Source organism: Mixophyes fleayi, chromosome 1 (genome assembly GCF_038048845.1).
Source record: "Mixophyes fleayi isolate aMixFle1 chromosome 1, aMixFle1.hap1, whole genome shotgun sequence".
Classification (NCBI taxonomy): domain Eukaryota; kingdom Metazoa; phylum Chordata; class Amphibia; order Anura; family Limnodynastidae; genus Mixophyes; species Mixophyes fleayi.
The window spans coordinates 337,480,376-337,508,298 of record NC_134402.1 but is presented as its reverse complement, the minus strand read 5'-3'; the positions used below and the strand labels follow the sequence as shown (position 1 = coordinate 337,508,298).

The 27,923-nt window shown below is 42.1% G+C and overlaps 1 protein-coding gene and 1 long non-coding RNA gene across 3 annotated transcripts in view; one reads left to right on the top strand and one right to left on the bottom strand.

Moving 5' to 3' along the window:
* Nucleotides 1–111: 111 nt before the first annotated feature.
* On the bottom strand, nt 112–10,354 carry LOC142160670 (uncharacterized). Of its 2 annotated transcripts, XR_012693280.1 has the most exons (5): nt 10,296–10,354; nt 6,912–7,164; nt 3,505–3,568; nt 2,077–2,177; nt 113–1,933 (listed from the first exon to the last, which is right to left on the bottom strand). It is a non-coding gene; the product is annotated as an uncharacterized LOC142160670 (long non-coding RNA). The 2 variants fall into 2 exon arrangements; XR_012693279.1 differs by having other exon boundaries at nt 112–2,177.
* A 125-nt stretch (nt 10,355–10,479) lies between these two features.
* The window catches only part of GGT5 (gamma-glutamyltransferase 5), a 37,393-nt gene continuing 19,949 nt past the window's right edge, over nt 10,480–27,923 (top strand). Inside the window, exons 1-4 of the mRNA XM_075215523.1 lie at nt 10,480–10,919; nt 24,885–25,015; nt 25,113–25,208; nt 27,550–27,739. Coding sequence (XP_075071624.1) covers nt 10,750–10,919; nt 24,885–25,015; nt 25,113–25,208; nt 27,550–27,739 — 587 coding nt within the window. The 5' untranslated portion in view covers nt 10,480–10,749. The remainder of the gene's footprint in view (nt 10,920–24,884; nt 25,016–25,112; nt 25,209–27,549; nt 27,740–27,923) is intronic.

Below are 27,923 nucleotides of genomic sequence, written 5' to 3'. Positions count from 1 at the left end.
GCATTTATCTCCTTGTGTCCTTCCTCACATATATATTCAGTGGTACAACTTGCTAGAGGCAGACCACTGATTCCTGTTTCCCTGTGTCACCAGTTGCATATATCCTCTCACATAGCAGTGGTACAACTTGCTACACGCAGACCACTGACTTCCCCGTTACCTTCACCTGGATTCCATTCCTTCACTACAGACAGCGGTACAACTTGCTATACGCAGACCGCTGACTTCCACCTCCTTATTACTCCTGGACATTCTTCTCGCTATAGCAGTGGTACAACTTGCCGTGCGCAGACCACTGACTACCCTCACGTGTCCTTGTCCATCCAGATCCTCGTGTTCAGTTACCTATTGTTTACCAGTGCTGCTAGTCATAGACTTTCTGAGCATTCTCTAACCATCTGCTGTTTCCAGTTCCATTATAACCCTGCCATCAGAGTATCATATACCAACTCAACTGCTCTGATAAGACCATCAGCGGGTGATACTGGGTAAAGACTCCTAGTGCCCGTGACAGTCGCACTGGTCTCCGGCATCTGTGTCCAAGATGGCTCCTCTCTGCTCTGGTATCTGGGAAGCTCTTCCACTCTCTCAGGGTGTCTCTCACTCTCCTTAATCACTCTGTCTCTCAGACCTCTCATACTCCCATTGCTATCTCTTTGACGGGCTGCAAGGAACTTTATCAGGATGTCTCAGTTTTGGACACACATGTGGGCAGGGGTTAACCCGGCCCCTTCCCAGCTGGCACCCCAACGTCTGATCAGATAATGTAACATCAGGATATTATCTAATCTTGCATCTAACACAATTTAACTTCCACATCACTAAACACACGGTTCCCTAGGGAACCACCTCGGCGCTAACAGTCAGAAAAAATGATGCATACTCTATATTGAGAGTGTCACCTAGGTAACCCTGCAGCTTGGACCACGATTCATCAGATCAAAGGAAAATACACAAATTTGTCCAGCGCTGGGAAAAACCTATGAAATGTATTCCCTTAGCATGGGATGCAATATATTCAAACAGATTAAAAATCAAAGATTTATTGGGACTACATGTCCCTACAATACACCACACAAATTGGGATATTTTGAGGCATATATAAACTTTAACAATGACAAATGGATTATAACATGACTAAAATATGAGGCTATAATGCTGGTAAAATATACACCTCTATTATGTCCCTTCACTAAATGCAGAAAAATGATCAATTTAAACACATTTAACGTTGTTAAAAGGAATTTTAGCATTTTGAAAGAAGACAACATATTAAAATATGTCTTGGAGGATAGGCCTAAGGTGATTTTTTAGGAAAATTTTTTAGATTTAAAGAGAATGCTGGTTCCGAGCATGCTAAAACAAGAACAGACAGAAAAGAATGATACATGGCTTGCAACAATATAATTTGGCACACTGTGCTAATAATTTAAATATATTGTTACAATAAATTATTTATAAGTGATCCAGCTACAGTTGTTTGTCCGGTTGTTTACGTAAATTTTCACAGCAAACCAGGTCGATCTTTCAGTGCAAATGGTTCAGCCATGATGCATGCTATACAATCAAGCTTTCAGGGCACCTTGACTGGCTGAATAAACTTCATCAGGTGTTTCTCCACAGCTTTGATCTGCTCTCTGTCCAAGTTTTTTTTCTTCACTTCCTTACAAACTTAAAGCAGAATTGTCCATTACAGATGGATCTGAGAAACGCAGAGAAAACAAAGTGCTTTAAGTAACAAAACAATGTGTTACACCAACTTTTGCAAACTTTGCTTGGCTGTGGTTGTGTCCTGTGTTGCTGGATTCTTACTTCGCCCACCTTGCACTGGCGGATCCAGGGGAAGGGCGATGAGGGCAACTTTTGACAGAGTAGCAACTTCCTTTCGAAGCTTCCTCCAAAACGGTTTTGGGGGATTTTTAGCTCCACATTCCTGAGCAAAAAGACGGAAACAATTGAACCTCTAAAATGTGACAAAGCAGCTGGTCTTGTAGACATTGTCAGTGGTCACACCACATTCGTCATGTTCCATTGCGCTTTGCATTACTGGCATTGGCAGAATTGCAACTTTCCTACCTCATTTTCCTTTGACTTAAATCATTGTGAAGTGGTGACATTTATGCTTCTCAAGCTCAGAAAGCACCAGGGCAAAACTTTTGTGAAGATCCAAAGTATATCTGGAATAAAAAGTAGTTAATAGCGTCTTGGAAACTTCTCCTTCCCTTCTCCGATTAAATGAAACCACCTGTGCCAGGGTGACCTTTGCAAACTATGCTCTGTATTTAAGAAAAGGTTCGGTGGATAAACTGTTGGTATGCCTGCTGTTTCTCATCAAGATTACAAGTGCATTTTTTTCACATTTTCAGTGAAAGGTAGGAGCTGAGGCACGTTCCTTCTTGACGCCTTCATAGTTTTTGAGGCAGTAGATCGTTCTGAATTTGTGAGCATTTTCCACTATAGCAGTGCAGCCCTCCATCATTGCTTGGCATTCCACAATGCTCAAAATCTTTTGCAAGCCATGGCTAACCTCCAGAGGCAGTGAGGGAGTCTTGAAGGTATTGGTTTCATTGTCATATCCAGCTACACTTTCCACAGCATTTACTACATGTTAAAGGTTTAATAAAATGGTAAAGTCTTCTACAAAGGTCTAGCTCTTCTGGCATACAACCGTAACCTTCCTATATCTTGAAGTCTCTGATGGATGTACTCATGTTTGCCGACACATGCTCAATGTCCCTACAAGTTGGGAGGAATCTGTTATAACCGGAGGAAACCCACCCAACATGGGGAGAACATACAAACTGGGAATGAAACTCATGACCCCAGTGCAGATGTGATGTTAACCTTCTCAAAATGCGCTGGTAAAGTGGTACATTAGGCTGCGCTACACACAGTGGGACAGAGCAATGCTCCTTTTCTCATCTCCACGTAAGTTACTGTGATCACAGGAATCAGGAAGCGTGCAGATGATCACCATGTTTTTTGTTCTTATTTGCTTTCTTCAGGAAATCTTATGTGATATTGCTCATGATTATGCTTACAATAGCTTCATGGACACTGTTTCAAAATACCAGACTTCAACCAGACAAAATGTTGGATTTGTTACCAACAGGGCCGGACTGGGACTAAAAATCAGCCCTGGCATTTAAAACACACAGGCCCACCTGCTGTGGGCTCCATGCGCGATATTGTTGCACACTGAAGTGGTGTTGCTGGTGCAGTCCAACATGTTAAGCAGCAGCACAAACATGTGTATCACACTTTGTCTTCTGCCCACCCTGATCAATTCCCTTGTTGTGCAAATCAGTTTGCTTGAATTACAAAAGCATACTGTGTGCGAAAACATAAAACGACTACAGAAACCCAGGGCCTGATTAAGGGTTTCGGTCACCGTAGGCAAATACACCAACAGCGCCTCCCTACCCCCGCCCCACCAATGTATAGGAATACTCCGAAATATTCTCCAGCATTCAAATTGAGATTGATTGCCCCGTTATCTCTTACCTGTTCTTGCTCTTCTCTCTTGCTGCTTTGTTGTCCTCTCGCTGGCTTCTGGAAATTTGGAGTCCTGTATTGAAAATGCAAAAATTTTACTATATTGCAAAATGTTAACAAACCCTGAATGATTAGGCTCTTTAATTAAAAAAAAAAATACTCCATTATGGACAGATAACACTACCCCATTGTACAGACATATATAAGTAATATCTGAACATTTGTGGTCAATAGAATATTTACCTCTACCAGCCCCATCTCACTGGTAATTAATATTCTAGTGATAGCTGAGACCAGAGAGCAGCCATGTAACTGCCACGCAAAAAAGATATCATGCCCCCCAAAGCTGCTCTATTTGTTAAATACCACGCAAGACATTTCATTATCCCTGTAGGCATTTTCAGCCGCCCCTCCCCCCCCCCCCCCCGGCAGACATTTTCAGCCCCTCTTCCCCCCCTGCAGACATTTTCGGGTCCTCTTCCCCCCTGCACACATTTTTGGGTCCTCCCCCCCCTCCCCCTGCACACATTTTTGGATCCTCTCCCCCCTTCCCCTGCACTCATTTTTGGGTCCTTTTCCACACACCTGCACACAGTTTTGGGTCCTCATCTCCCCTTCCCTGCACACTGTTTTGGGTCCTCTTCTCCCCCCCCCCCCCTGCACACTGTTTAGGGTCCTCTTCTCCCCCCCCCCCCTGCACACAGTTTTGGGTCCTCTTCTCCCCTTCCCCTGCACACAGTTTTGGGTCCTCTTCTCCTCTCCCCCCCCCGCACACAGTTTTGGGTCCTCTTCTCCTCCCCCCCCGCACACAGTTTTGGGTCCTCTTCTCCCCCCCCCCCTGCACACAGTTTTGGGTCCTCTTCTCTCCCCCCCACCCCCTGCACACAGTTTTGGGTTCACTTCTCCCCCCGCCCTGCACACAGTTTTGGGTCCTCTTCCCCCCCCCCCCCCTGCACGCATTGTCGGGTGCTCTTCCTCTCCCCCCCAGCACCATTTTCCCTGAGAAAATAAAGAATACACTTACCTCAGCAGACTTCGGGAATCCACTGTGCGCCCTCTACAGCCAGTCCTACGCGGCCGCGCGATGTGATGTTGTGACGTCGCGCGCGGCCGCTTTGGACTGGCTGTAGAGGGCGCACAGTGGGTTCCTGGAGTCTGCTTATGGTAAGTGAATTTTTTTATTACAGCGCGGGAGCCGGGTCAGCCCACTGAGTGACGTCATGACGGCTCCACTGGGGCTAAAAAAAATAATTTAATATAATTTAATAGGGGGATCGCAGGGAGCCGGACCGGCCCACACTGCCATTGGCCCTTCTGGCATTTGCCAGATGTGCCAGATGGCCAGTCCGGCCCTGGTTACCAATCACTTTGAAGGTGGCATAACATTGTTACCTAGTCCTTTTGTGATGACAGACTATTGCTACACCTTCTACAAGGCACCGCAACATAGCTACTTCTGCTGTTGGCTTAATTTGCTGTCATAGTAATTAACATGCTTAATAAGAAAAACATAATGTAATATTTATTTATTTATTATTACTTATAATTCTTATACTTTTAGAAATAATTTTAATGTTACACTGTTACAAGCTGCGGCGGTGCTGAGCCGCCGCGACTCCCCTGCCTCTGTCCCGGCCGTCGCTATGGCGACCAGGACGTCACTTCCGGGGGCTCGGCCCCGCTGTTGCCTAGGCAACGGTCGGGAAGCTGTGATAAATCGCCGCGTCCCAGCAAGGGGAACTGCTGGGCGCGTGCGCACATAGGTAGCCTGTGGGCTAATTAAATATGGGCAGTATTCTGGCAGAGCTAGGCTCTGATTGGTTGGGGTTAGTATTTAAGGCAATGAGGTCTGCTACCTCATTGCCGGTTATAGCTTCTGTGCTCCAGTCTGCTGACCTGCTTGTTCCTGCTCTAGTCTTCTGAGACCACTTCTGATTTACCGTGTATGACCTTTGGCTTTGAACTGACACTGCTTGTGTATCCTGTGACCCTGATCCCTGGCCTGTTTACCGCTTCTGCTATCCGCCTGTGACCCCTGACTTCAGCTTGTTTACTGATACCGCTGTCTGCTGCCGGCCCTTGACCTCTATGTGGACCTTACTCCGCTTGCCTGGGTTCTCCCCAGCCGGTACACACTTCACGACCCTATGTCAGTCTGCAGCCCAGTCTGTCCCCACCATCAGGGGCTCCAGTGAACACCTGACTGGCAGAGTAGATTCCGGGTTGTGTTGTGCCGGCTGGAGGGGTTCCTAACATACACTTTCTACAATAAAACTATACACATAAGAACAATTGCACTTAGCAAGATGATTATTTTTGTCTAAGGTGTAAGGGCCTATTGCTAGTTACCTACAGACTGGTCTGAAACATGTTACTGAGATCCTATCTGCAGTAACATTAAGAGCCTGAGTCATTAAGGAAAGGAAGGCAAAAAAAAGGAGTAAATGTTCTCTGGTACAAACCATGTTACAATGCAAGGGGTGCAAATTAGTTTATTATTTTGCACATAAGTTAAATACTGGCTGTTTTTTCATGTAGCGCACAAATACTTGATAGCATTATTTTTACATTGATATGTAAAGTTGATCTAGGACATGCGCTACCCCAACTATAAATCTGCCCCCATGTTTTAAATTTACCTCCCTCTCCAATGCAACATGGGTTTGCCCAGGTACAAAGTTACTCCTTTTTTATGCTTTGCTCTCTTTAATGATTCAGGTCCTAAGAGCTTAGTCTGATCCCAGAATCAGTGTATGTGTATTTAAATATATTTATGGTCAATACTGTACCATTGCAGAAATTCAACTGTTATCCGGGATTAAACTGCTTTTTGCTTCATCCATTATCAGTTTGAGGTAATTGAAGTCAGAATTATTAGTAGTTTTGGATTCTCTGCTGCCTATAAATGCTACTGACTTCTTACTTCAAGACATCTCTTGTGGCCTAGTTGTGTGAATCGAAACACTAGGTGGGAAGGTTACTAAGTGGTATATTTTTCGGTTTTGCAAACTGCCATACTTCGGATGCAGTTTTCAGCTCCAAACTGCAGGATTTACTCATCCTAAATGGCTATTAATTTAGGCTGCAAACCCAAACTACCCAGCATTGTGCCCCATCCTCTAGGGGGCAGGCAAACAAACAATCAAGCCCCAGCACCTTCAACTGACCAGCCCAATGCTGATTAGCCCTGAGCCACTCCTGGTACCCCTGGGTGGTGGGTACCAGGGAAATGATGATAAAATGTTGTGCATACACCTGTGACAATACAGGTGCCAGGATGTACTGACAGCTCATGACTGTTCTTGCATTCTGGCGCTTGCAGTTCTACAAGCTTCAGCATGCACATGGGTGCCAGTACATACTGTCATATGTAGTGACACAAGTGTGCATTACATATGTCCCACCCATAATCATACTTGCCCACTCTCCCAGTATGTCTGGGAGACTCCCGAATTCTGGGTAGGTCCTGGAGAGCAGACCATCCTCTGTGAATCGTGTCATTTTGGCCCCACTTCCACAATGAAATTACGAGATTGCAATATTTTGGCCAAATTGATGCGACTCACAGGGCTTCTTCTTTCCTTGATCCAATGTAATCCATATGGGTAAAAAATAAAATAATACATTTTTGTTGATGTCGTTCAGTTCATTGCTGCAAACTTTGTTTTTCTAAAAAATAAAATAAACAGAGGACAATGGAAAATTAGTTAATATCAAGAAAAAAAACTTTTTTACCTAAATATAATGGGTAATAGTGGGTGCTTCCGTGTGATCCCAATAGGGAAAAATATATGCCACACTTTATATAAAAAAGAGTGATTAGCTAACATAGGATATTAAGAATCAAATACTACATAAAGCCCCAAATTACCAAACCTTGATAATTGTGGGTAATTGCTGCTCTTAATTGGAATTTCTGTGTGACAATTCCTAATAAAATAGAAAAAATTAGACAAAATAATAAAGAGCGCACATTTGAGTTATCGTCAGCCTGCTTACATACCAGCTGGGCAGCCTATCAGGAGCTGTCTATCACAGCATAGGGACTGCATTGATATTGATTTTTTTTTTGTAATAATTTCTATTTTTAACTTTTTTTAAATTATAATAGTAAGTTCTGCTGCGCATGTGCAAATGTCTTTAGTCTGCTCATGTACAGTTACATAGGCTGGCGCAGTAAAGTAGTAAGTTAACCCTTACCTTTCCAGGCCAGCATATCTGGGGCAGCTCAGAATAGCTCTCCTGCTTAATTGGGATTTTGTTGATAAATTGCGTTGATAAGAAATGTTCTATTGCCCCATTAACTCTGACTTCAACAGTCAGAGACTAGGGGTGATAAAATGTTTCCTAGATCCAAGTGGGGAAAAGCTTCACAGGTTCAGTAAGTGAGCTTAAGAGAGAAACTACAGGGCAGGATGATGCTGTCCTGTCAAGGAGTCCAGGGGGGAAATGTATCAAGCTGCGAGTTTCCGGTGGGTTTGTAAAGTGGAGATGTTGCCTATAGCAACCATTCAGATTCTAGCTGTCATTTTGTAGAATGTTCTAAATAATGATCACCAGAATCTGATTAGTTGTCATAGGCATCATCTCCACCTTTCAATTCCTGCCGAAAACTCGCAGCTTGATACTTTTCCCCAGAAGTGTGAGCATGGGTGTTCGTTCTGAGACAGCGATATGCAAAATAGAAGTTACTCAATCAATTTATAAAAAACAGAAAATTTCCCAGGACACTACAGTCAGCCAGTACAATAGACAAAATAAAACTGTGCTTTGTTTGCAAATGAAATGCAGAACTCTTAGTTGCACACATTTGCAAATATATGATAAGCTACCCGTCACTTGATAAAGGGTATGGAGTCATTAAGTTATGAGGAAACGTTAGCCAGTTTAGGCATGTTTACTTTAGAAAAGAGGCGTCTAAGGGGAGATATGATTACTATGTACAAATACATTAGGGGTCAATACAGAGAGCTTTCATGGGAACTTTTTACCCCTAGGACCATACACAGGACACGTGGTCATCCCCTAAGGTTAGAGGAGAGGAAATTTCAAAACCAGCAAAGGAAGGGGTTCTTTACAGTAAGGGCAGTCAAGATATGGAATTCATTGCCAGGGCAGGTTGTGATGGCAGATTCAATAGATATGTTTAAGAAAGGGTTAGACAAATTTTTAGCGGAAAGGTGTATCCAGGGATACGACCATTAATTAAAATGAAGAATAGTAGTGGATTTAGGGTAAAAATAGGACTCCAATATTGAGTCTGGGGGGATTTTCACAATTGAAACAGATTAGCGGTTGCTTACTCTGGATTAATTTCAAATATAAGTGCAGGATCGCAGGAGATCCAAAATAGGTTGAACTTGATGGACTGGTGTCTTTTTTCAACCTCATCAACTATGTTACTATGTTACTATGTTACTTCACAGTACTTCTGTATCGGCCATAGTACCATCATAGTGATGCTGGCCTCCCGATGACTTTTTAGTACAGAAAAGTAGTTAGAACAACATTATTTGTGTATTTAGTGAGTGCAGGGTATCAATGTTTTTTTGTTTATACAATGTTGGCACACCTCTCTTGCATACCTTCCAACTGATCTCTCTTTGGGCATGGCCGCACTCCTGTAGTGTGCCTAGCAATTTTAAAGCCTTGTACTGTTCTCACCTTCCCTCCACACCCCTTCATTGTGGTATGCACCAGTGCTACACAGAGCAGCGGGCAGAATCTCCGCCAACAGAGCCCTCAAATGGGGCCTGTCCCGTCTAAAGCTAGACGGGTGGGCTGGATGCTCTCACACCCCAGTTCATACATGGTGAATGCAGCGGATTATGTCTTTTTGTTTATACAGTATAAATCCCAGCTCTCTTACACCCCATTTCTAGTTCTTTACATTAACTAGTGTCAGGTGAGTACCCAGGTGACCCATGGCCAGGGCCATAACTAGGGCTGTGCGAGATGGGGGACTACGAAGAGCGCAACGCTGAAGGTGGGGGGGGGGGGGCTGTTTATGAATACTTTAGGTCCATTTGGTTAAAATTGAGGGCTGTGCGTAGCATTTTTGTTTCTGGCCCCCAGGCACTCCAATTTTAAGTTACGGCTCTGCCCATGGCATCTAGGGCCAGATTAATTAAGGATCTTAAATGAAGAGGTATCTTATTTCAGTCTCCTGGACATAACCATGTTACAATGCAAGGGGTGCAAACTAGTTTTCTGTTTTGCACCTAAGTCAAGTACTGACTGTTTTTTCATGTAGCACACAAATACTTGATAGCTTATTTGTACACTGAAATTTATACTTGATATTTGTGTGCTACATGAAAAAACTGTCAGTACTTAACTTAGGTGCAAAACAGAAAACTAGTTTGCACCCCTTGCATTGTAACATGGTTTTGTCCAGGAGACTGAAATAAGGTACCTCTTCATTTAAGATCCTTAATGAATCAGGCCCCTAGTGCTTGGGGAGGATTTGCCTTTACAAACTGTGTGCAGGTCAGTTTCAACCTAGATAAAAAGTATAGCAATTGGTCATGTTACAACTTAACATGTTTTGCAATATGTGGCACATTCCCATTTTTTAATACAGTAGTTAGAACAGCATTGTTGTGTATTTGGTAATTGCAGAGCATCAATGTTTTGATCCTCTATGTATGGTTTTGCAAAACTGCACTCTAGTAAATCTACTTCATAGTGTCTAGTATGAGAGAATAAAATCTGCAACAGTCCCCATTATTTATGTTGCATGCTGCCTTACAAATACAACTGAGAATGGAGACATTAACTTTCATTTGTTTTATTGTTACCTTTTTCTTTAGACTTCTGGCTGCACGTTTTAGCTTGTATTCTTCTAGCTTACTGCCAGTCATGTAGATTAATGATTTTAGTATTATTTGAGGTACATTTACTGGACGTAGTGTGAGGGGTGGGGTCCATTGGGGAAGGGGAGGGATTTGGAACGACTAAACATTTTAAGACCTTCTGTTTGCAGAATCACACAGTAGGTGAAAGTGACTGTGGCACAAGAAAAGCGAAAGGACATAGATTAGGAACGGAGAGTTGTTGTTGGAAGTTACCATTATGAAAAGCAGTGAGGAACTATCAGTAGCAAAAAGAAAACAAAACGTCAGAAAGAACATAGTAAATATACATCAGAGAATTCAGCTGCATTAAACTTAAAGAAAAAGTTAAGGATCTATAAGTTGTAACAATAAAGAAACATTAAAGGAAACAGGAGAAAGGTCTGAAGATTCTGACACAATGGCAATTTCTCGTGGGTTGTGTTTTTTCCTCCTTTTCCTGCTTCTTGCGGCTATTGTGATCATCATCTCCTTGGTACTTGTACTAGGGCAGGAGAAGCTCAGCTGCGATCATGGGTTCTTACACGGAGCTGTGGCTGCTGACTCTGGGATCTGCTCGGACATTGGCAGGTGAGTGACATTTTCTTGCACTGAATGACAAATCTTCCTTTAAATATTTAGTAACAACGAGTTAATGTTACTTTAAACATAAGACTGCTGCTACCCAGGGTTCTGGTGCATCCAGTACAGAGGCAAAGGATACATGCGTAGCCTATGTGGGGTGTGAAGGCATGACTACCCCTTGGGGATGTGTGACCCCCTGGATCAATAGGAAGTTATGGTGGAGCCAAGTCTATACAACCAATAAACTATGAGTTCGAAAAAAAGCAATTAAAAAAATAGTTGTTTTAATTCCTTTAAACGAGGTATTAACAATAAATGACATTTGTTGATAAATAGCATACAATATCATATAGGGACTTGTGTAATTGTGTTGGGGTATGTACATGAAGGTAACAATGTGCATCTAAACCAAGCGCAGAATATATACATCAAATACATCTGTTCATAATATATTTATAATGCGTTTCCAATGCGTTCAGTCAGTATTTCCATACACTTATTGTTGTTTGTACAAATGGGTTCCAATTGTTTTTGGATGCATTTAATTGAGATATGTTTCAAACCGGTAGTGAACAATTAACAAATGGAAAAAAAAATGGGACGCCCATGTGACTTTAAAAGACTTTTGCACTGTCAGATACCTTTAATTTAGTAGTTTAAATATACTTGTCCTTCTGCAACATCAGACAAAGTTTATTTAATTTTGTTGCCCTGGGGTACAACAAAAAGTTGCTTTCTAGATGCAATTATATACAGGGCACAGAAGAGCTGTCATTTGTCTGGGGGCAACTAAAACAGACAACCTTGTCAGACAGTAAAATTTGTTCTTGAAAACAATGAAAGGAATTTATAACTAGTACACATTGCTTCAAGGCATCTATAAGACAATTCATTAGTCATTTCAAGACTTACAGACGTGGACCTTTGTGGTCCATTCTAGAAACAGAGTGGCAAGTATGGTGTTTTAGACCTTTTTGTCAGATGTTGCTATAGTATACTAAAGTAAAATTACAAGCATTTCATAAGTGGCAAAGGCATTTATTGACAATTATATTAAGTTTATGCAAAGAGTCAATATTTGCAGTGTTGACCCTTCTTTTTGAAGACGTCTGGAATTTGCCCTGGCATGCTGTCAATCAACTTCTGGGCCACATACTGACTGATGGCCACCCATTCTTGCCTAATCAATGCTTGGAGTTTGGCAGAATTTGCTGGGTTTTTTTTTTCTTCATCCGCCCCTTGAGGATTGACCACAAGTTCTCAATGGGATTAAGGCCTGGGGAGTTCCCTTGCCAGGGACCCAACATTTTGATGTTTTGATCCCTGAGCCACTTAGTTATCACTTTTGCCTTATGTCAAAGTGCTTCATCATGCTGGAAAAGGCTTTGTTCGTCACCAAACTGTACTTGAATTGTTGGGGGAAGTTGCTATTGGAAGATGTTTTGGTACCATTCTTTATTCACGGCTGTGTTCTTAGGCAAAATTGTGAATGAGCCCACTCCCTTTGCTGAGAAGCAACCCCACACACGAATGGTCGCAGGATGCTTTACTATTGGCATGACAGAGGACTGATGGTAGAGCTTACCTTTCCTTCTCTGGACAAGCGTTTTTCCAGATGCCCCAAACAATCTGAAAGGGGATACAACAGAGAAAATGACTTTACCCCAGTCCTCAGCAGTCCAATCCCTGTACCTTTTGCAGAATATCAGTCTGTCCCTGATGTTTTTCCTGGAGAGAAGTGGCTTCTTTGCTGGCCTTCTTGACACCAGGCCATCCGCCACAAGTCTTCGCCTCACTGTACTTGCAGATGTACTCACACCTGCCTGCTGACATTCCTGAGCAAGCTCTGCACTGGTGGTGCCCCAATCCAGCAACTGAATCAACTTTAGGAGACGGTCTTGGCGCATTCTGGACTTTCTTGGGCGCCCTGAAGCCTTCTTCACAACTATTGAACCTCTCTCTTTAAAGTTCTTGATGATCCGATAAATGGTTGATTTAGGTGAAATCTTAGTAGCAGCTATATCCTTGCCCGTGAAGCCCTTTTTATGCAAAGCAATGATGACTGCTCGTGATTCCTTGCAGGTAACCATGGTTAACAGAGGAAGAACAATGATTTCAAGCACCACCCTCCTTTTAAAGCTTCCAACCTGTTATTCTAACTCAATCAGCATGACAGAGTGATCTCCAGCCTTGTCCTCGTCAACACTCTCACCTGTGTTAACGAGAGAATCACTGACCTGATGTCAACTGGTCCTTTTGTGGCAGGACTGAAATGCAGTGGAAATGATTTTGAGATAAAGTTCATTGTCATGGCAAAGAGGGACTTTGTAATTAATTGCAATTCATCTGATCACTCTTCATGATATTGTGGAGTATATGCAAATTGCCATCACAAAAACTGAGGCAGCAGACTGTGTGAAAAATAATATTTGTGTCATTCTCAAAACTTTTGGCCATGACTGTACATGTAGGAATGCAATGGTTGGAGTTATTGGTGTGCTGCTGCAGAGGTCCTTCACTTGGATTATGTGTGTGTCAGCTTTTAGACACATGTAGTTCAAGTTTTGAAATGATAATATATTCTCCTGCTGTTGGATACAAGATAACTGTTTTAAAATGTTTAGCAAAATATAACTGAAAAATAGGAAGTTAGACACTTGCATGAAAATATTCATAAATTACCAATCATTTGTTTCTAGCAATAGTTTTAAAAGAGCACAACATTTGAATGAGAGGAAATTATATTTTATTAACTCCTTAATGACAAAGGATACTTTATATTTACTGACCAGGCAAAGCGTTTTTTACTAGTAAAAGGAGTTGCAGATAATTTGTGTATTGTTTTTTTTATGACAATAATGATTCTTTCTGGTAGTAATTTTTTTTTGCCAAAAGTATTAAAAATGAGGAAAAAGGGAGACTTTATCATGATTCTACTCGTGATTATTTTCACAACAATTTTTGAATCCCAAGAAATATACCCTATAAAGCAGAGGTGCTCAAACCCAGTCCTCAAGAGCTACCAACAGGTCATGTTTTCAGGATGTCTTTCTGTAGAAACAGGTGGGATAATTCCTGACCCAGCCAAATAGATTAACTCAGCTGTGCATGATTAAATAAATCCTGCAAACATGAACTGTTGGTAGTTCTTGACTGAGTTTGAGCACCTCTGCTCTAATGCATATACCAAGGGACAGGCTGGGCGGCAAGGGGCATCTGCCTCCGGGCCGATTCGATCCCATAGTCGGCTACCGTAGATCGTGTCACTGGGCCACCTGCATAGGCTGCTGAGTCGAGTCTTTACACTCGGGCTCAAATTTGGCAGCCCTGCATATACCTATTCCTCCCAGTTTTTCAGGTACAAAATATGTATAATTTTTGAACATTTATGGGAAGCTACATGGTCCGGAAGTAAGGATTGTGTGTTTGTTTGTTTTTTAATTTGATTCCAATTTTTTTTTTGTTGCATTTTGTATTTTTCTTTATTATTATTTTGCATTTGTAGATCTTTACAACGCAGGGGACATTGCAGCTAGATTTTAATGCTGACAGCATTGTTTGTTTGAACAGAAGCTGACTTATAAACGTGGATAGAACTGATCGGACAGAGCTGAAACATTTTCTTGTAAAAGAACTGCTCAGGTATTATTAGAGCCAGATGCAGGGCCGGTGCTAGGGTCCACGGCGCCCTAGGCATTTTTAAAAAATCGCCGCCCTCCTCCCTCCTCTCCTTACCTTGTCTCACCACCGCCGCCTCTCTGCTCCGTCTCCTCCCCTCCACTCACTGACACTAGTAAGTGGAGGGGAGGAGACGGAGCAGAGAGGCGGCGGTGGTGACAAAATAGCCTCTTCCCCCCCTCCCCGTGCATCTGAATGCTGTGCGGCGGGCGTGACAGGTATGGTCAGCGGTCGCCGCACAGTTTTAAAGTATTTTAGAATACTGTGGCGCCCTCCAGGCGCCCTCCAGAGCCCGGCGCCCTAGGCAAGGGCCTAACCTTGCCTAATGGGAGCGCCGGGCCTGTCCAGACGCAGAGGCCACTTCCTCTGACATTGTCACCAGGGCTTATTAAGTTAAAGGAAACCCATATAGTAAAAGCAGCGCTGCTTATTATAAAATACTGTCCTGCTGCCTGGAACCAATATTATCAGGTCCTATCTATGTCCCAGGTCTATCGATGACCATAAATTTACGGCAAGTCAATAATAAAACCAAGTTCCACCCAATATAAATATACGTAAGGGAGCATTAATGGGTTATAGAGGGCCCATCATAAAACAGCATAGTGATATATTTTGAGTTCTAACCATAACTGAAGAATTAACATTTTCACACAATTATATGCAGGAAAAACACATCTAAAGGCTGTAGCAATAAACATGTTTTTGACTTTTTGTAGAAATGTTTTTGTATGGTTTATGTTCCCTGCTGCTATGCCCTTCTTATCATCGGTAATCTATCCAGCCCATGACATACAGCTATACATGTGTTTCTGACAGTTAAGAAAGTTCATGTTCAGGATCAGCAGCAACTCTCCTGACGCGGGTTATTTTTCAGTAGTGTTCTAACTTATTGTGCAAAGCCATTCAGGCCTTTTATTACAGACATGTGAGTCTACCCAATCACATTCCTGGTGCATTAAGTACTTAACAATTGTAGAAGTATATGTTGAAATACCATTTCATAATCTATGGAATTTTATATAGTTGAAACAAAACCAGAGGGGAAAAAAAAAAGTCTGTCCTCGGTATATCCCATATTATATATGGTACCAGCTGCATGACAATAAGCCTGCGCTAGGTATATGCCATATTATATATGGTACCAACTGCCTGGTAATATAAATGCCCATATATGTATGCAAAACAAAAAGACAGTTGTCAGCGCTTTTCCTTAACACTGCATATCTGTGTGTATCTAGCAAAATGGAAACATGAGGTATAAGTTAATATTTTGATTAAAACATTAAGCCTGCATCCCGCTGTCATGAGTATCTCATTATATGCAGGTCCTACACTGACCTACATTAAAATGCAGTTAAAATTAGATGCACTCACCTCCCAGGTATAGGAGTTTACATCTAGCAAGGGCAGGCTTGTGTGCCACACCCAAATGTGCCTTAAACAGGCTTGATTGACAGCTGCTATGACGATAAGGCAATATTTTGAAACAAAACCAGAGAAAAGAAATAAGCACGCGCTTGGTATATCCCATTTTATATATGGTACCAGCTGCATATCCTATATTGTATATGGTACCAGCTGCCTGGCAATATAAATGCCCATATATATGTATACATATATGTGCATATTATTTATTTATTTATTTTTTCTCTGGTTTAGAATAGAGCCACGATTGCTGAGATTCTAATGATCTTGGCGGGCAGAACAAGCGCACAGAACCAACAGAAGGACGCCAGGAGCTTGAAGGACAGAGACTTCTACCTGTGAGGAGGGTATATGACCCTCACATGCTTCCTGTTAACATTCACTTTTGTGAACTGTCACACCATTACATGGCTAACGTTAGTATTGATAGACAGACCGCATTGAGCAAAGAATTTGGTTTAAGATTTAATTTTGTTTATCGATGGAACTTGCTTTACCTTTTGGTTAGACATATGTCTGAACTCTAGCAGATGCCCTAAGTATCCACATTGTCAGTTGGATAGTCTGAGCACCGAATGTGTATGGACATTAGAGTGAACGATTAACCCCATAATTCATGGACTGTGATTTAGGATAATGAGAGTAGAGATCCGGTTTCCTTGCTTTTAGAGTGCATTGGCCTGTCATTGTTCACATGATCACACCTGCACACCCTATTCAGGGCTGCCAAGAAGCATTCAGGGCCCTGGTACAACAACTTCATGGGGCCCCCCTTATAGTTGGGCATGGTTAAACATTTTGTGCCGCTGCGCAAACTGTCTGTGGGTCTGTTCATACAATAGGAGGTGTGGCTATGCATAATTGGGGCATGACTAGCAGGTGAAAACGCTAGGCCACCCTCCTGCAGAAAAAAACCCTGCATTGTTGTGCACTCCTGACTTTCAGGACATCTAGCACCATAGTGTAGCATGTAAAGAATGCAGTATGTATATAAAGAGTTAACAATCTTGGCCTGCCCCTTACATTGGGCAGAACGGTGAACAAAAATTGGGATTGTCCCACTAGAATTACAACATTTCACAGACTGTCCTGCTCTCTCCTACCTGTTCTTGTCACTTTCACCACCTCTGACTGCTGCTTTCTTTAGTTGCGGCTTGTCTGGATCCTGTAATGTTGGGGGCCCTATTTGGAAAAAAAGGGGCACATTTAGAAAATTAAGACCAGCCCCAGTGTTAAATCAATAGCACCCACGAGTAATAATCAGGCCTTCCTCCAGCCCCAACATTAAAATAAATAGTATTCCCATTTAATAAATTAACCTATTTCCCTCCCTGCAAACAGCCCCAGCAATGAATTAATAGTATTTACATTTCATAAATATACATATTTCCCGCAACCATTACTGCCATTAAATAATTCATAGGAACATTTAATAAATAGACCTCATTCTCCCGAAGCTCATTCCCACATTCAATAGCTCCCAAACCACCCCATCTTAAATTTATAGTCTTCGCTATTAAATTGCCCCGCAAACAAAATAGCACCCATTAATTAGCCACCACTTACCTCACACTACATTGCCACAAGCCCCCTGTGCCATCACACACACATTACTGTGCCTCTTTATCTTCACCACGCTGTGTCTCCTTATGACCACACTGCACTCTCCATGCTGCTTTTCCTTCCTTCACCTGGCCCCCTTCTTCATTCACACTGCGTCATGCTGCTCCCCCCCTTTTCAATCACATAGTGTCATGCTTCCTCCCCACTTTTCAATCACACTGTGCCTTTCTCCCCCCCTTTTTCAATCACACTGTGTCTTCCCCCCTTTTTTCAATCACACTGTGCCTTTCTCCCCCCCTTTTTCAATCACACTGTGTCTTCCCCCCTTTTTTCAATCACACTGTGCCTTCCCCCCCTTTTTTCAATCACACTGTGCCTTCCCCCCCTTTTTTCAATCACACTGTGCCTTCTCCCACCCCCTTTTTTTAATCACACTGTGCCTCCCCCCTTTTTCAATCACACTGTGCCTCCCCCCCTTTTTCAATCACACTGTTCCTTTTTCCCCCCTTTCTCCCCCCTCTTTCCTCCTCTTGCATCTGTTCCTTTACTTACCTTTGTATTGGCTTCTTTCATCTCTTTTCCTCTGTCTTCTCTTTTCTTGCTTCTGTCTAGGTCCTCTCTGCACCGCTCCTCACTGAATGTCGGGCTTGACGCCACGCCCGACATTCAGTGTGAACGGAGCAGCGCCGCGAACACGTGAGTATATGTTTTTTGTTTTTTTAAAACAACCCTTCTCCCCCACCAATGAATGCCCCCCCCCCCCCCCCCCCACACACACACATACAAAAGAAAAAAAAATTAGTTTAAAAAAAATAAAAAACAAAACACAAAAGAACAACGGCAGTGAGGGCCCAGACTGGGCCCCCTGGCGTGCCCCTGCACTATGGATGTTTTGCAAGTTTTACCTTCAGATCTGTGCTCTGCATCTGTTATAACTATCAGCTGAAAAGATTAGGCCTCTGTTAACTCTATGGAGATCTTAATCGATAGGGCATACGCACTACAGAATTGGAACAACATTGTTCCATCATTAAACAAGATTTTCAATTCAGTTTGAAAACCAAATGAAACAATATTATATGCTTTGGAACGATAATCATTTCTCATTGCAGAGAACACACTACTGTGATATTGGGCCAATCAGTCGCTTGTCATCTGATTGGCCCGATAATTTGCTGAAAACACTGTATTGTGCACCCAGCCACAAGAGTGATGGTAATATCCAACATGAAGTAGGCCTGAGCTCAAGAAAACAGGCTAGGAATGCAAACCTATAGGTACAGAGGGTGATGTAATAGTAGAAGGAGAACATTAGGAAATAGTGCCCTGTCTGCGACAACTTACATCATAGAGGATGCTTTTGTATGAGAAAGTCTGTTTTAAGGTGTACTGAAGCCTGCACCAATACATTAAGTTTTTAAATTTGCTGTATAAAGTATTGCCATACACATCTACCTAAATGTAAATCTAGTCCCACGAATTCACCCAATAGGTTGAGTCCATTTGTTGAGATCACCTCTCTTCCCTTTTTACGAGTGTGCACCTATTTATTTGATATATGGACTTAGGGCCTGATTCATTAAGGATCTTAACTTAAGAAACTTCTTATTTCAGTCTCCTGGACAAAACCATGTTACAATGCAAGGGGAGAACATACAAACTCCACACATGGTCGGGAATTGAACTCATAACCCCGTGATGCCCAACATGGTTTTGTCTATTTTTAAAGGTCTTGCAAATATCCTATACTTGCTGTTACCTCCACATAAAAGCTAACATACTAATCCATCCACGGCTGTGCGGAGTTGAACCCAGTTCCTGAGTCAGCAATCTGCTTGACACCCTGCAGTGTTGTTCCAAAGTTAGTGGTCAGGAGGAACCAGCCACAGTCCAGAGCAAACAGGTGCTGCAGTAGCTATACACACCACCTAAAAGTAAGCGGATCCAGGTGCCGGTGAGCTAGTGGTGGTGGCGGCACTGACTAATCTACTACTCGGGGTGCTAGGCTGGTGCAGAATTGGCACTTACAGTCGGTGAGTTTCTTGTGTCCGTGTAGCATCAGCTGGAATGGTCAGTAACAGTAGGTTAATGACGTTAAGCGCACCCACGACAAATCTGTAAAATCCGCTCCTCTGAAAGGGGTTACAAATGTTCTGATGAAAAGCTGCTGTTTGCAAAGTATTTGAAATAACTTTTGTCAACAATGTTTTATTAACAGGCAATGTTTACTGAAGTGTATTTAGTTTCTCAACAGATGTACACCTATTATTGCTTAATTGTATTGTGCCACTGTTTTACACAGTACTTTCCAAAGAATATTGAATCATTCACATCAGTCCCACTGGATCTTACAGACTAGATTCCCTAATACACAAACACACGTACATGGGTACATATTTTATAACAGAAAGCAATTGGCCTAGCAGTATGTTTTTGGAGTGTTGGAGGAAACCGGTGGACCCGTAGGAAACTCACACAAACACGAGAACATACAAACTCTATATTCTGATGTAAGTATAAATACACATTGACCTTGAGGGCATACATTAATTCATTAATTTCCTACTTCTACCACTTGTGCTACATCCTTGTCATGTTACATATCAACTCGTATGGAAATATCACTGTAAACAAAGATTTCCTGTGATTGTTTAATTATAGGAATAGTGATCTCTTGTGTTAAGTAGTTCCCAAGACAGTCACATTTTTGTACACTGGATATTTGTAAACCAGAATCCTTATTTCCCCAGAAATCAGAATGCTGATAGATGTGCAGTATAATTGATAGGAATATAATGGGAATAATGTAATAAATGCAAGGTCAACACCACAAGTCAAGCACTCTTATTCCAGTACAATTTCTGCAGCAGCAATGCCTCTCCCAACAACTGAAAAGTGTTTCCTGAAGCCCAATCTATTCACCTAGCTACATATCAGGAACAGGCATGAACTCTGCTCACATAAGGGAAGTGTGGCCATCAGCCTAAACAAAGTTAAAATCACATGGGTGAGTATTTAGGTGTTTAGCCTATGGGCTTCTTCTATTTGTAACCAATGAGGCAGAGGAGGGGAGTGGTTTAGTTTTATTTAGGTGAATGTTCTCCTCCATTTTCCCCTCTCTGCTTCCGGATTTCCTCCCGCCCACCCGGCAGTTATTGGTTGTTTATTATGGTTTTTCTGGGTGGGAGAGCAGTGCAGTCGGTAAGTTTGCATATGGTGCTTGTGTTATCTCGTCATAGGTAACTACTCCCCCTTTTGGTTTATGTTGTCATCATGTGTGTTGGGTCCAGTGAATGGGACTCTGTACCAGTTTGTTGAATATTTTACTGGCGGTTATAAGGGGGGTGTAGTCTTGCCGTTGGACAGATATTTCGCTCCGGCCAATAGATAAGGTATTGTCCTGGGTTGGTGGTACAATGGTCTGACCTTTCCACCGTTATTGGTTTTGTGTTTGCTGACTGCCCTGCTCTCGTCCGCCTTTCAGCCCCTTTAGTTTTATTATTGGTCATTTAATAAATATATTTTATTCCAACGTTAATCTGGTGTCCGTGTGTTTATTGGTTTATTAAGGTATTATGGTAAACACTAAGAACTTCCACACTGTGCATTTTATGTATAAACATATTTGAAGAGTCACATCACTAATATCCTACCTCCCAACTGTCCCGACTTAAGCGGGATAGTCTCGGTTTGAGAGCTCTGTCCCACCATCCCAATCGGGACAGCTTTGTCTTGCAGGTACAAAGGTAGGGAGGTATTATGCTCACTGCTGCTCTGCATGACAATGACGATGTTTGAGGGAAGGAGAGGGGATAACGGGCCTGCCTACTGCTTCAAATGCGCTAGACATGAGTCAGTGGCTGGGAGCTATGCAAGATTGACAAATGAGGGCATAAGCCCTTAAATGCAAGTGTTTGTGCAAGTGTCAGGTACCCATCAGAAGTTAAGTCCACTGCAGGTCCAAGCCAATAGGATCCAATGGGAGTGTCACCAGCCATGCTATAAAGGCTCCTCCAATGGGCTGCTGGGTCTCTTTCACTGCAGGCAATCCCACCCTGCATATATCCCTGCAAAGAGCCAAGTCATTGTTATGTCTAACAGTTTTTTCTCGCCCCGCACAGAGCAAGCACAGTTCGGCAGGAAGGCATTTGTAACATAGTAACATAGTTGATAAGGTTGAAAAAAGACACCAGTCCATCAAGTTCAACCTATTTTGGATCTCCTGCCATCCTGCACTTATATTTTAAATTGATCCAGAGTAAGCAACCGCCAATCTGCTTCAATTGTGAAAATACCCGCAGACCCAATATTTCAGTCCTATTTTTACCCTATATCCACTACTATCCTTCATTTTAATTAACGGTCGTATCCCTGGATACACCTTTCCGCTAAAAATTTGTCTAACCTTTTCTTAAACATTTGTGAGTCGGCGACTAATTCATACAGTGGCTGATTGGCCACAGGCCACTGCCCTCTTTAAAGTAACTTTGGCTCTTGGTCTGAGGGATCCCTTGACCTGCTTTGTGAGGACACGTCATTGTGAGTTCAGAAGGGGTGTGGTCTCGCTGACGCCAAATTGAGCAGCGGCCAATCGTAAAGGATAATATCTTGGGACCAGTGGTTAGTGCAGGATGGCCGTACACTGTTTGGTTACTGCTATTGGTTGTAGCTGATTCGCAATTTGTCTCCTCCACCAACATAGGGTAAATGTATAAAGCTGAGAGTTTTCCAGCGGGTTTGAAAAGTGGAGATGTTGCCTATAGCAATCAATCAGATTCCAGCTGTTTTTTTGTAGAATGTACTAAATAAATGATAACTAGAATCTGATTGGTTTTTCAAACCCGCAGGAAAACTCTCAGCTTGATACATTTACCCCCATGTCTTGTTTTATTAAACTGTGACCTCTATTTGCCAACAAATTTCTGGTGTCAGTGTCTTTATTTATTGTAAGTACAGTTTATGTCTTAACGTGTGAGTGGGGTTTGGTGCAGTGAAAGCGAAGCATTAACAGTCTGCAGTCTAAAGGATATGTTTGAAAGGCATTTATACATACAGTAAACCATACTTGCCAACTCTCCCGGAATGTCCGGGAGACTCCCGCATTTTGCGAGAGTCTCCCGGGTGAGTGTGGCAATCTCCCGAATTCTGCCCATTTCACTAGGAAGTGCCCCACTTCCTAGTGAAGTGGGCAGAATTAGATCCCAAACGCCGCGATTCCCGGTGAATCGCTGTGTTTGGCCCCGCCCCCCATTGTCAAATGACGCAATTTGCGTCATGATGTCACCGGGTGTGGGGCCAAAATGATGCGATTTTGGCCGCCCCGCCCCCTCACGCCCACCTCCACTGGCTGGCTCCCGGAAGAGAGCTGAAGAAAGTAGGTAAGTATGCAGTATACTCCTTTCATTTGTATATTATAATTTTATAACTGCGAATTGGCACACAAAAGGAAGCAAACAATTACTTTTATGGGCTGAGCAAACTTTACGTCATATGGATATGTTTTCAACTAAGGGAGCCTTATATTGGAGCGCCTGGGAGACAAGGGGCCAGATTTATCAAAGAGCCCTGTTGTTTCTGAGAAAAGGGTGTACATATAAGGGTTTATCATCAGCAATAAGATTGCTATTGCCCTCTGACAACACTCTGCATGGGGGTAATGGGGGTAACTATTTAATTTCTATTTGTACCACCACGATTCCTGTTCTGTTATCACCATCTCACATCCCAGGATGGAGTTAACAAAAAGTGAAACCTTAAAAATAATGATTTGTTGATGAAATACGCTTTTTTTTCAGACTTGAGCTTTTTAAAATGAATGGGTTATCTTTATTGCTCTGGATATGTTTTCTACTGTGGCAGCTGAGAAATGTTTAAAATACAAAAACAGATGATTCAAATGGTATTTATAACAGATTGGACACAGTTGGATTTAATTATGAGTATAAACTATAACATACTTGCCTAATGTCCGGGAGACTCCAGAATTCCAGTATGACTCCACCCTCCCACCACATCCCTCTTCAGGATCCCTCAAAGTTCAATTATGAAATATAGATGAACACAAGCTGAGAATATTATATATCAGTAAACTGGTAAATCCAAAATCATTCGGTTCCTTAATAAATTTTCGAAATTTCTCATTCTCTAAATTCTGCTTTAACACTGTTTATCTCTTTAAAAAGACTTTAAAAAACCTACACCAGGGCTATATGATCTCTTATAACAGCAGTAGCATTTGCCTTAATGGTGAAATCAAGTGAGCTGTCTTGCAGAAGGCATGGCCATTAATAACAAGTAAGTTACGCTGCATACTTGTTGTAGCTCAATTCTACTGAGGATAGAGATTCACTGCGTAGACAAGAGACCTGGACCCCGAGGCTTCTCCAAAATATCAAAAGTTGATACCACATTGGTAAAAAAATAATGTAATACATAAACAATTTGTGCTTAATTTTTGTATAACTTCACGTCTCTCCTTCGTCAGTATGTCAATGAACAAAGTAAAAAGAAGGGCTTATAGACAAAGTGATGGTTAACGTATTGCAAGGATCAGCGTGTTCACAAAGCTTATCAAAAGTTTGTGTTTAGCCTTGAGCACTGGCAAAACCATGGTTTCAGCACTACAATTGCTCCTATACAGGTTTCAATTAAATTCTTCTGACATCTTAGTTAATACACAAATCATTTATAGAATTTAACATTGTATATCTGTTGTTTGTCCCATCAGTGGATGACTTTGTGTAGGTAATTATGGCATTCATGGCAGGCTTATATCTTGTTCATTTTATATTAGGATGGCCTATCTCTAAGAGTATTTATATCATACTTGCCAACTCTCCTGGAATGTCCGGGAGACTCCTGAAATCTGGATCGGTCTCCCGGGAGAGTAGGCAAGTCTGCCGCATTCGGCAAATACCTGCCCAAAATAACGCGATTCGCGTCGTTTTTGGCTCCCAAAATGACACGATTGACCGTGCCCCGCCTCCTCCCGCCCTCTAGTCACGCCCCCTGTCTGGGATCTCCCGGACTTCAGTGCCTAAAAGTAGGCAAGTATGATTTATACTAGTGTGTAGGACAACGCTCCACCAGGGATTTTTCTAAATGAGCAATTATTGTTTTCTTATAATCAATTATAACAACCATATTACATTTTACAAATAAGCACAAAACACACATACAACATGTTTTATCTGTTTTGGTTGTGAAGTTACAAACAGGATCTGTGCCCTGAGTGAACATGCCATAATAAATATAGTTTCAACTCTTAAACTGAAAATCATCCTTTTTTTCTCTCTTTCTCAGGGACATCCTGAAACAAGGAGGCTCTCCTGTAGATGGCGCTATTGCTGCATTGATTTGTACTTCAGTGACACACCCACAGAGTATGGGTCTTGGGGGAGGTGTCATTTTTACCATTTACAATGCGTCTACAGGTAGGTGTTCTCATCATCATCACTATTTCTTTAGCACAAGTTTGCAAAGGACCTCCTTCTAAATCCCAAATTCCTCTGATGTTTCCCTCTTATCCAGGAGAAGTGGAGGTTATAAATGCTCGAGAGACAGTGCCCAGCAGGTCTCCTCAAAATTTAACAAAACAGTGTCCCAGCACTGACATCTTGACTACAGGTAGGAGCTCTGTTCAAAGGGATAGTACTGTTTTCAAGCAAAATATACCCTTTTAAATTGTGTTTTTGTGTTATTGTACAGTCTCCTAACAGGCGTATATGTGCATTTGTATCATTTGTGTAAACACGCCTTTACTGTTCTTATATTATCTTAGAACACCCCTTACCTCACCCATCTGCATCTCCAGTATAGGTGCATATGTATTTGCCTACTACTACTGTGCACAGATCGATTTCATGCTCTACGCAAACTGTTGTACATCCCACATCAAGCCCTAAATCAATAGAGAGACGTGGATAGAAATATCAATGTGATCATTTATGTCTCTCAAATTTTTCTATTTATGACCCCTTTATATTCGACCCCTAGGGTCACAAGTCTTAAGGGAGGGCGAGGGTTTTGAGACTCCCCTTTTCTGCAAGAATAGTGTGGTTCTTCCGAAGTTCAAAAATTTTAAGTTGGCAAGTACGGCTTTATTCTCCCAGTTCTGGCATTCCCTAGAGGCCTTCCCTAGATCTGGGATACAGAGCCCATAAAGATCAATGGCCCCCACAAATCTGTGCAAAAGAAAAATAACTCAAAAAAGTGAAAGTGAGAACGCAAGTGGTAAAAAATGAATACATACAGTATGTGCCATGATATACAGAGCCAGCCTCAGTCTGGGATTATAAAAGATGCTCTTGCCCAAACAGAAGGACTTGCAAAGAAAGCATAGTGTAGCAAAAGTGCCTTAGGGGCTATTTATTAATTAACAGGGTTTTGTGAGATGAGTACAGAGACTTCTAATAAGCCTGAAACAGGTGTGTACAACTTAGACTGTCACTGTGTACTTACTTCTTCCTGTGCCTATAAAGAGCTTTTGTCAGTCTGCATCAGACTGTGTCATTATCACAGCCGTAGCATGTGTATTTGCTTTTGTCTCTTCATAATGTGCAGGTTTTGGCTTGTACTCTGGTTCTTAAAATCACAGTTTTGAAATTGACTTGGGGCTTTAATTATTTTGGCTTGGTTGGTTACATATAAATCATTATTTTATTATGAAGATATGTTACATAATATCTGTCCCTGGTAATAAATGGAAAGGAGAAGAAAGGGCGCAGGGTTAGGAGCAATCATTTGCGTTACAGAAGGTCACACTACAATGTTTACTCTGCCAAGTGGCTTGAATAGTTAATTATGCATCAGCTCTGAGCTGTCTGAGATTGGGTCATATTCTATACTCCCAGTTGAGCATTTTTAGTGCAATTTACCCAATGTGAAAGAAGTTCCAAATACACTGAAGTTATAAACATGTGCCCATGTACCTTTACTCTCATGACAAATTTAAGCCATAAATGAGGCCAAACCTAGTATTACTTTGGGAGAAAACCTTAAAGTATCATTTAGTAAGAGGTTGTTGTAATGTGGTGAAAGGTGGAACTTTGATATTTACACCTCTTGTGGTTGGCAGAGGCGTTTCCCCAGACTGGAGAGAAGGTGTTGCACTTTCCAATGCACTGAACAGACCATATAGGCTCATCAGTATAAAACCTTGGGGTTCTGCATGGCGCTTCATAAATGAAGTCTACTGTCATTTTTTGGTACAACTTCTTGCTTTTCACAATGTACTTGCGAGCTGTGTTAAAGTGCGTAAAAACAGCAATTACGGTAATGAAACCATCTATGAAGTGCAAGCAAAAATTGAGTGACAATCCTTACTAAAAAAATTTTTAAAGGTGGGTTTCCTCCTTCCTGCAAACACCCCAATAGTGGTGTCATTTCCACTTCAATCCACATGAATGCAGATGGGGCGTTAACAGCAACACTGCCCATTTCCTTCAGATGAATCGTAATATGGTGCAGCCCTGTAATCCTGTCTCCTAAGGGGGGATCTAGAGAAACGGGAGTAAGCCAAGGCAGTAAAAGAGTGTATCTAGGTAACACGGGAATAGCCCCTGAAGAGATGAGTTTGCAGGGACTGCATAAAGAGAGAGACAGAGCAAGAGAGAGAGTTTGCATTTCAGCTGAGAGCGAGAAGTTTTGCAGGTAGGGTTGTGAGGTGGTTAGTCATTGATAGATCAAATACTATGGTTGGAAGGTATATGGATATGATAAAGGACAGAAAAGCATGTGGATTGCTTTAATGATGAGAAAATGAATGCTGACTTGAATCCTGGAGGAAATAGGCAATCAATGCAGCGTCTGACAGAGACACCGCATTGGTAGAAAAATGAATAAGGAAAATTAGTCTAGTAGCTGCATTAATGAAAGAGTGCAGTGGAACCAATCTAAGTGACAGGTTAGTCAAGGGTTACAGAAAAAACAGATCTAGTATACCCTAACCTCAGGTTGTCCCATGCAGGAGTGCAATGGATCGGGGTGCCAGGGGAGCTGAGGGGATACCAGGCTGCGCACCAGAGGCATGGACGATTACCATGGAAGTCACTCTTTCAGCCAACAATTAATTTGGTGAATGATGGGGTAAAGATTTCAGATGTTCTGAGCAGATTTCTGACAATCATCCCAGAACTAATAAAAACTCATTCTCTATGGTAAGTAGATGGGCTTGTGATATACTGTACATACAGGGCAGAGGAGAGAAAGGGTTTACAGAGGAGGGTTAGGTCAGAGAGGATGGAGGAGAACACACTAATGCTAGTCTCAGACAAGTGGCAGCATGTGTGTGCCCAGCGTAACCCTGTGAAATACTGTAAACCCTCATTGTGGAGGTTGTCA